At 34.6% G+C, this 10,403-nt stretch overlaps 1 protein-coding gene across 1 annotated transcript; it reads left to right on the plus strand.

Annotated features, from left to right (window-relative positions):
* The first annotated feature begins 4,365 nt into the window (after nt 1-4,365).
* On the plus strand, nt 4,366-8,767 carry LOC113119986 (uncharacterized). Its single transcript, XM_026289780.1, has 8 exons — nt 4,366-4,598; nt 6,015-6,223; nt 6,308-6,362; nt 6,452-6,573; nt 6,657-6,886; nt 7,617-7,776; nt 7,981-8,091; nt 8,380-8,767. Exons 2-8 carry the CDS (start codon nt 6,022-6,024, stop codon nt 8,463-8,465), a joined length of 966 nt encoding a protein of 321 aa, XP_026145565.1. The 5' UTR covers nt 4,366-4,598; nt 6,015-6,021; the 3' UTR covers nt 8,466-8,767.
* Nucleotides 8,768-10,403: the final 1,636 nt, after the last annotated feature.

Here is a 10,403-nt window from a genome sequence, read left to right on the forward strand (position 1 = left end):
GACTTATATCATGCATAATTATCAATAATGTTCATGTTGACCCACATACACATTAAACCTACATTTTGAGAAATATATTTCAGTTTGACATTACAAACTTAATAAATTGTCATGTTTTAAGGCATGGTTTCAGGGCCCCCTCATACGGAACATCATACGGAAAAAAAAAACTTAAATGTCTTTAAATTGTTGTATTTTTTTTTTAATAGCCTATATCTGTCTTTTCCAATGTTTCATCAAATTGCATGTGATTTCACTCAAAACAAATCATAATTGCAGATGATTTCTCCTCTTTACCAGTGCTTTTGTATTTTTAGATAACTAATCTTACACTAGTGAATATACTTGATGTTCAAAATAAAAGACATATCCATTATGTTTCTGCTGGCTCTTGTTCATCCCAGCGGTTTGAATGTCACATGCTTCTGGTAATTCTGTTAGCACAGAATGCTATAAACTTAGTTTGAAACTCAATGACAAACAAGTAACAATAATATTCACAATAACATATCAGTTTACAGAATAATTAAGTAAACATAATTCCTTAAAGGTATACTCCACCCCAAAATGAAAATTGTCATTAATCACTTATCCCCATGTCATTCTGAACCCGTAAAAGCTTCATTCGTCTTTGGAAAACAATTGAAAAGATTTTGGATGAAAACAAAGAGGCTTGATACTGTCCCATTGACTACCAAGTAAATAACAGTGTCAAGGTCCAGAAAAGTATGAAAGACATCATCAGAATAGTCCGTCTGCCATCAGGGGTTCAACCGTAACATTATGAAGCGATGAGAATACTTTTTGTACACGAAGAAAACAAAAATAACGACTTTATTCAACAATCTGTCTTTCTGTGTCTTGCTGCATCACTGTAGCACTATTTTGGAGAATAGTTGCTGAACGCAGGCAGTTTACGCTCTTCTGTGTCAGAAAATCAAATCAAAGCATTAATATGTGTAGAAAATGTATCCTTGTGTTGCAGCTGACACAGAATAGCACACAGAGTTTGCGTTCAACTGTTACACAGTTAAGGTTGAACTACTGATAAGTGATTTAATGAAAAAAAATTCATTTTGGGATGGAGTATCCCTTTAATTTACCACTGGTTACTCCCTGCTGTCTCAGATGACGACATATTTGTCCTGTGTCGGTCTATGTGCAATTCGCAACCTCACTGCTGTATTAAACAAATTTCAGGGCTGTATATAGGTCATTACACAAAAACATCTTCAATGTTTTCATAATCAAAGCATTTTCTTCCTAGCAGGTGCAAGCTGTGCATACACAGAAAACTACCAGACATAGTCAGAGCACAAAATCCGATTTTATTGAGACTCATTGTTGTAGCCTAAGTGTTAAAGTTACCCATAACTACTTGTTTTACATTACATGACAAGTAGGCTACCCACCTGAGAATAAATGACAGAACATAAGCTAGATACAAAGCTGTCCTAAAGTGAAATGCGCGCACTCCAAAGTACGCATTTGAACAAGTATAGGTCTCTGCAGAAAAGTAATGGGAATTACCAAATTGGTTTTTTTTTACATCACGTGTGCTGATTGCCTGATGTCATAGTGATGGTAGGTTTAGGGCAGAGGTTAGGGTAGAAGGATCATTTTGATTGCATGATTGAGAAACACCCTATGGTTAGAAAACACCCACAAATTCAGAAATGCCCAGACCTCAGTCTCCATTTGAAATGTGATTGCATCACAGCGTCACGACATAAGCTGTCCCAATTCAAGATGCACCCTCTGAAGACCACATTCCAAGTCCAATTGCGTCACCGTGGCATGACGAAGGCTGCTGTAATTCGAAGTGACTTCAAATGCACCCTCTGTTTCCCCGGAAAATAAAATGCAAATCTGATGGACACTTCACACCATACCATCTCCCAAAATCACTTGTGCGCAGATGACGATGGAATTTATATTCAAAGAACATGGAGGATGATAGTTCTGTGGGGGAATTTACATTGAAATGTAAGTATTGTGTTTTCATAAAAGTGTTAAAAGCCAGTTTTTTTTTCTGTCTTTTTTACACAAAGACCACAGACAATACAACAACCACTATATAAGGTACTATTCTTTCCCGTTGTTGTGTTTTTATAGTGCTGTCATGCAAAATATGTCTACAAATGTTTTAACCAAATTTGAGCACATTCCATATTTTCTAATGTTAAGATTGCAAAACCTGCTTTGTATTTTTCAGATTTATCATTACATTATTCAAGTACGTTCCAAGCCAGTACATGCATTTAAAGTTGTAATCCAAACACAGCAAACCATGAGTGAAACATTCCCACTGTCTTCTTCATTATATGACGAGTCAGTCTATTGTTCGTTATCTGGCTCGGCTCGGTGTTCATCTTCATCTCTCTCTTCACAGCAGTTCAGTCAGTGTACTGTTTGAGTAAATGAATTACTCCGGGATATTGGTTTGTTTGAACTCAGAGGAAGTGTCAGCCACATTAAAAAAGTTAACAGCTTAAGTCATTTGTGGATTAATGCATATCGGAGACGCGAACCGTTTAAAACTATTCAGTTCGATTTGGTGAACTGGTTTTAAAAAGATCCGGTTACATCGAATGATTCGTTCGTGAATCGGATATCACAAACTGCTTTGTTTTGAACTGTCTTACAACAGACACGGAAGAGAAGACAATGATTAATAAAGTCATAGTTTTTGCTATTTTTGGACCAAAATGTATCTTCGATGCTTCAATGACCCTCTGATGTCACATGGACTACTTTGATGATGTTTTTCTTACCTTTCTGGACATGGACAGTATACCGTACACACAGCTTCAATGGAGGGACTGAGAGCTCTCGGACTAAATCTAAAATATCTTAAACTGTGTTCCGAAGATAAAAGGAGGTCTTACGGGTTTGGAACAACATGAGGAAGTTATTAATGACATAATTTTGCTATTTGGTTGAACTATCCCTTTAAGTGCATGCACTTCACTTTGGGACACAGGTGATGTGATGGTTCACTTTAGGATTGTCTGTGCTTTTGAAACAGAGGCTCCCCCTACTAGCATAGCACCATCTTCAAGTGTGGTGTTAAACAGCTGAGAAAGCTTTATCATTTAATGGCCGTTAGAAAGGACATGTGGGTGTGGATGTGAAATGGACATCAAGTTTCAGAAGTCACTTTGATTTGGATATTTGAGTGATTTCTTGATGTCAATGTTAGATGTCAATTTCAGGTCTTTTGAACATCATCTGCACACTGGGACACGTTTCAAAAGGAGATGTGGCAAATCGATGCTGTCCAAGACCAAAGTTAAGAAAAAATAATTCTTAAACTTAAATTAGCCTGAAAAAGAGTTCATATTACGCAATATCAATCAAATAAACAAATCATTGATGTCACTGTGATGTCATATGACATCAATTTGACATCTAAAACATGACATTGATTTGATGTAAACTGAAGGTCAAACACATTGGCCTGCATATACATTAAACCAATTATTATTACCAGAGTATTAACTAAATATTTTCCCCCAATTACCACTGAAAGAAATTGCTGTCCAAATGGACACTGAAAGGATTTTATAGAGCATCTTGATCAAGTCTTGACTAACATTTGACATCAAATGTTCAAATCAATTTGACACCAAAAGTTAGTCAAGACTTGATCAAACTAATTGTTAATTTTCATTGGATTTAAAAGTAGAGGGTGATGGCAAACAGAATCCAGTTTGTTGTGACTCATACACGCAACCTCAGCCTTAGGGCAAATGCAGAGCTTTAAAAGGTGACATGCAAAAGAAAAATGCAAATTCGTATTAATAGTTTCGTGCTATGAGTCAACAACAAAACTGCTGCTCAGAATGTTGCTCAAACAGAGCTGAAATAAGTTTGGTGAATTAACCATGAAAAACAAAATATAAAATAAAAATAAAAACTATGATACTGTATAGTTAAACAGCAATCAAGCTTTATTTAAAATGTGTCATTTTAACGCACCAGACTAAAAACCCCTGCACATAGCCTAAAACTGTACACAGAATAAAATGGACAAGTGCATGTGACACTTGTCCATCAAAACCTCTGCCATGGTAATGCTAATGCTTCTATAAATATGAATACTTATTCACTAAAATATAATAATGAATTATAAGAATGATAACAGACCTGAAGCCTTAACATACAGTAATGAAGATCTTGGATTGTGTAATATTTAAACATCCATTGAACTGGATCATTTCCATTTGCCCTAAAGCGAGGAGGTTAATATTCATTTGCTTTCACTTTACATGCTTTCACTTTAATTTCCCGTGAAACCAATACCTATTCTTTTTCAGGAAACGAAAGCTCTGGATTTAATAAATAATAGTGACTCTGCCGAAAATTGTCAGTTATTTTGCCTTTAAGAAAATAAGTCTAAGAGGCTTAAAAAAAACCCTTTGAGGTGTATTAGAACATTATGGAATAAAACTAAATGCAAGCAAACTTTGACACACACCAAGAAGTCCACACCCACAGATCAGTCAGATCCGAGGTCTGAAGTCTTTCTCTGACACTAGACAGCTGAATTGACTGCAGTCTCCTGTCCTTACAGACATCAACCTGTGAGATATAAGGTAACTTTTCTTTTAACTTATGCTGCTTAAAGTTAACTTAAATGTATTCAACAATTATTTGAAGCGTGATTTGTGGACAGTAAAAAATTTGAAACTAATCAGATAAATAATACAAGCTTGTTCATGTCCATTCTTAACTTGGTTCTCCTCTGAAGAAACTGCATATATATTTAATATCTCTGGAATTCCTAGAGTAGATTTTCTAGAAGTACCTCGAAAACTAAGACTGAAAACCAGCACTGGTTTATAAATTTACATTCATCACATAAGCTGCTCATGGTTTTGCAATGTGATCTCATGAGTATTTATACGTATCTTCTATACAGCGTCAGTGTATTTTGTACAATTTAAAAAGTACACTAAAAAGTACCATAACAATATATTTACAGCATCTAAAATGTAAAATCAGCTGTTCTGATATTCTTTTTATGATCTGTAAAAAGAATTATGTTTAGGCACGGGGGCAGGTTTAAGGGATCTAAAATATATCAATACAATTTAAATATAGAAAGATTTGTAAATACCTTATGATTCTACAGTATCTATTCAAACATATGAAATGAAAATGCTGCTTTTCTACTGTCAGCAAGAACAGTTGTAAGATGGGTAAGGAAAGTTTAAAGTTATATTTAGACTTCAGCTTGGTTTGGCAATTACAAACTATTTTTGGCCCAGAATTCGAAACCAGTTCTAATTTATTCTATTATCCAAATGTGCTAGCAAAATGCATGTAGTAACGTTGCCACATGCCAGCCCTGAATGGAACATTAACTGTTTGGCCTGACTGTGGATTAGCGGATAAAAAGAGGAGGCTGGGTTCAACTGTTAAGCAGGATTGGGCAGTTGTGGGAGGAAGGACTAGTGATAACCTGTCTTACAAGTGTTAGACAACACTGCTACCAAACCAAACCTAATACCCCATGATGAAATTAACTTTGTACAAAGAATACAACAAAAGCAAAGCAACATTTATGGATACCAGAATGTTTAAAACTCAAAATCTCAGTAATGATCTCAAAATATAAAACAAAATGTTCCTACGCCCATCACTCTTTGTTTTGACAGGGAACTATCAAAAGTTCAAAAGAAGTTAGATTCTGGTGTAAAAGAACCCTTAGAAGACAGACCACATTTTGAGTGAAATTGTTTCATAATAGGTTCACAAACCTATGAACACAAGGCTAATCTAATCTAGATAACGAAGAAAAAAGAACTAGATTAGTAAAATAGATAAAAAGTTGAGGAATCAGACATTTATTTTCTGACAAAACAAATACATCCTTAGTCAGCTTGAGATGTTTTGATTGGTCAATTTTGTGATTGACCAAAATTGCTATAAAACTGAGCATATTTATTTTTCAATCAGAGCTAAACTGTCTCGTTTTTGTTTGTTTGTTTTTTCCCTCCCTTCACTAGATTGATCATGTATGCAGTTGTTACTCTGCAGGACTCAGAAGAGGTGATGGTGGCACCAACACACTGGTTGAGCTCAGACAAGAAACAATGTCACTGGCCTCCATTCAAATCCCCAGAGAAGTGCACAGAAGCTGTCCAGAACAGAATGAAACCTGAAACAGGAGGGAAACCATGGGAGAAATTAAATATTAGCTTTCACAGAGATTTTGGTAATGGTCACTATTTAAAATAATTGTTTAAATATTGGGTTTGTACTAAGTTCTAACCAATTTTAAATATTTATCTTATTACAGTCACTTTTGAAAGGGCAAAAGATGAGCAAAAAACGATTGAAGAACAGAAAGAACGGTACGTAAAAGACATTTGCATTTGCAAAGTCAAAGAATTCATAGTTTATTTTAACATTTTATTAAAGTATTGTCCATTTTCAAATGAAGGCGATATCTATTAGCTACTGGATTCTCTCCAATATTAAAAAGACAAAGAATTGAAAGCACTCAAGCAAAACACCAACCTGCTCCTGCATCACCTGCATCTACATCCAGAATGTCAGCTGATGGTGAGTCGACTTCTTTTGTCATAATCAGTTTGAGAATTTGTTTTCTTTTTTGTAATTACATCACAACTCACTTTACACAACAGACAAGGATGAGCTCCTCCAAATGCTGAGAGACATCAAGAGCACAGTTCAGGAAAACTCTGCTATGTTAAAGAAACTACTCAAAGACAATACAGTTCCTGAGGTACCCAGCAGCAGTACTTACATTCCACCCAAGGAAGTTAAAACAAGCCTAAATCTGCCTCTTAGAACCTTTGAAGATATGGAGAGAAGTGAAAGGGAGCTCAAAACCACAAAAACACGCAAAGAATATGTAAGTCGACACAGCATTTAATGTCCCTCTTGTTCCACAACAGTTTACAGAATAAACAAACAGAGTGTCTATTTACACTGAGTGCAAAAAAGAGGCTATACTGTATATACTAGCTCCACCCACAAATGTGTTATAGTGATTGTATAACATACAGCAAACAACCATCAGCTTCAGTGGCGTAGTAAAGTGCGTACTGGGTTCGAATCCCCCTTTTACCATACTTTTTCCCCCTTCCTTTTCAAATCTCATATCACATCAGAACGGAAATTATTTAAAAATAAATTAAGGAAAAAAATCAAATATCGGGTAGGTTTAGGGAGGGATTTATTGTCTCAATTAGGTGGAATTAATTAAATGATTTGAATTAAAATTATAATTTAAACTCAATACGTTATTACTGCATACTGTTTTATAATACTGAGGTGCAGATAATTGCCACTTTTTGTAATTATTGTTACTTATTGTAAATAGCATATTGTTAATAATACTGCAATATATTCTATTTACACTTACAAAAGTGCATATAGCATTGATTTCTATATATACTAAGTGAAAACAGAATCCATTGCTATTTGCACTTATAGTGTAAATAGCATCCATCACTATTTGCACTTAGTTGTAGATAGCCTCTATTGGCATTTACATTTATACTTTAGATAATTCTTGATCGTTCAATGCAGTGATTGACCAATTACAATCACAGTATATATAAAAAGTGTTTTCTTCACAGGTAAAATATTTGTCAGGACTTGGAGGTTTTGGAAACAGGGATGTGATTAAGAACATAATGCAACATGTCCTAACAGATGATCTGGCTAAGGAATTCAACTGGATAGGGAAAGGAAATAAGAAACCCTTCTCTCAGCTGACTTTAGCAGATGTGATCAGAGGTAAACTCACCGCGGCATGAACACTTCCCCCATACCAAAAATGTTTTTATTTTATTCATATTTTGTCTGCGACCTTTCCTTTCAAATGAAATCTTCAATAGCTAAGGGTAATAAAGAACTCTGAGACCAATTTGACCGTAAGAGTGTATAAACTGTCTTCAGCTCAGAGTATGAATTCATTCATCATCAAGGTTCCTCTTTCAGAGGCTGCATTAAAACGACAAGTAACCAGGGTCGACTGTGAAACTGAAATAAAAAAGCATCTGAGTTACACAGCTGATCGACTCGGTCGGAAGAGAGCAAGAGAGCTAGCAGGTGAGCAACAGAATTTATATGAATAGGCCCGTAGGACTATTTTTATTTTTTTAGATACAGATGAGCTCCTGACATACTGACAATGACTTCTTCTATTTCATTTTAAGCTCAAACTGTAATTTTTCCGAAATTCATGCAATGTTGATGCTAGATACAAAGTGCTTACCTAATTAGTATAGAGCACATTTTTTTTCCCATTTAATGGTCAAATCCATAGAAAATAATAATATGTTGTTTAATCATCATGGTATAGTACGTTTTGTATAATTACCTTCTTCCCTGCTGCAGGTCTTGGGCTTGAGATCCCAAATGTGATCCCCACGCTGATGGATGACGAGCCAGAGATATCTTGGGATGATTATAAAATTTTATAATGAATCACAGGTCATGCAGACAAAATTACACATTTTTACAAAGTACTGTATGTTATTTGACATTTTTTATTACTTTTAAAATCCCTGTGACATTACTGCATGAATTGCCATGTTTTTCAGCTGTGTGACAGTAGATGAATTCGCATGTTTGTTTGAGCCAACAAACTTTACTTCCTCAATATTGAAGCATTTTGTAAATAGGTTTTTAATCTATATCTGTGGTTGTCAGGGATTCATTAAATTACATGTGATGATTCCTTTCGAAATAAATCAGAATGAAAGATTATATATCCTCTCTTTAACAGTGCTCTTGCTTGTTAGATAACTTATCTTACAATAGTGAAACTCTATTGTATTTATGTTTAATATCAATAGTTTTTGCTGGCTCTTGTTCATCCCAGTGATTCTGGATGACATATACCCTACTGACACCTGCTGGCGATTCAGCACTGAATTCCATCATATCAAATTTAAAAAAGAAAGAAAAAACAACAACTTTTAAACAAGACTCAACCGTTATGAGCTCACATTTTGATCTCTTTTTGTAAAACTGCGAAGTGTTTGGTGAGTGACAGGCTGCTTCCGAAATCGCATACTCAATGAGTAAGTAGGCTACTTAATTTCAATAAATAGCTACTTAACGAGCACGTACTCTGCAGCCAAATCTCGTTGAGTATGAATGCGAACCGCCGTGTTTACGTTATAAATATATACATATTTATTTATGGTGTAGCATTTAAACCCATTTGGACTTTTTAAATAACCATATTCACATTTCATTCATAATTAAAATGTTTAAATCTAGTCTGGACTGTAACAAATGCGCTAATGCATTTGCTTTTTATGTGTCTATATCAAGCAGGGCGAAGTTTTCAAATAATGAATTGTTTCTAAAGCACATTACCTTGTTTCTTCCACTTGAGGGTAGTCTAACTTCACAAAGTAAGCAGCTGATTGTTGTAAACAGTGATTTCCCCCTTACAGCACAGTTTTCCACTGTCGTGCACTGTATTGTCTTACACTGTATATCACATAAGGAACATAATACTAGTCTATCTATGGCTTTTATTAACAATTTGATAATGAATTTAATAATTCTAGAAACAAAATTGTGATTATGTATGATATTTTTTGTTGATAAACTATGTTAGGGCACAGCAATATAACTTGATTTCTAAGTATATAAATGAGACATTAGGTGTGCTGCTGATATTTACTGTCAACAATCAACTAAATATATCTTTGATAAATTAGTTCTGGATGTTGCATATCAGCATGGAAAAGGGGGTCTTGTGGAAAAAAAAAAGCCGCACAAAGTCAGAATAGTAGCCTTGACTCTGAATTAGCTAGTTTTTTTTTTTTCTAAAAAAAAAAAATTATATGCAATTTTAACAGTTTGTTTTTATTAGTAATAGTTTAAACTCACTGAAGTAACAGGTTACATTTAAGTATTTGACATTACAGGCAAGAACAATACAGTTAATATAGTGATTATATAAACTGCCTTTACAAATGTAAAAAATGACGTTGGATTTATTTTTAGAGTTCATTTCTGACCCTGCTAAATATAAAGTCTCCTAAATTGTCCACTGCGTCTTGATCCTGAAGCCTGTGACCTGTTTTTGTCTGAAGTAATCTTAATGGAGCTCTGATTCTTAACTTGCCTCTTGATGTGTCAAAGCACTTACACTTAAATGATTTCATAACCAAATATACATTAGAATAAATCACACAGCATTGTATTGCACCTTGATTTTGTAAAACAGACATACTATTCAAGAGTAGCCCCCCTATTATGAAGATAAAGCTAAAATGTAAATAAATACAGAGCAAATGGATGTCAAACTACTCTGATCTTTCCCTTTTAGCTTTAAAAGGCATTGGCCGATAAGAGTCACAGAGAAGATCTGTAAGTCAGAGTAATAGATACTACAAAGT

Source organism: Carassius auratus, chromosome 19, assembly GCF_003368295.1.
Source record: "Carassius auratus strain Wakin chromosome 19, ASM336829v1, whole genome shotgun sequence".
NCBI lineage: Eukaryota > Metazoa > Chordata > Actinopteri > Cypriniformes > Cyprinidae > Carassius > Carassius auratus.

Coding starts and splice junctions, on each gene's coding strand:
- LOC113119986 (XM_026289780.1), top strand. CDS start 6,022: ATGTATGCAGTTGTTACTCTGCAGGACTCAGAAGAGGTGATGGTGGCA. Junction 6,363..6,451: donor ATTGAAGAACAGAAAGAACG/GTACGTAAAAGA, acceptor TTTCAAATGAAG/GCGATATCTATTAGCTACTG. Junction 8,092..8,379: donor GAGAGCAAGAGAGCTAGCAG/GTGAGCAACAGA, acceptor TCCCTGCTGCAG/GTCTTGGGCTTGAGATCCCA.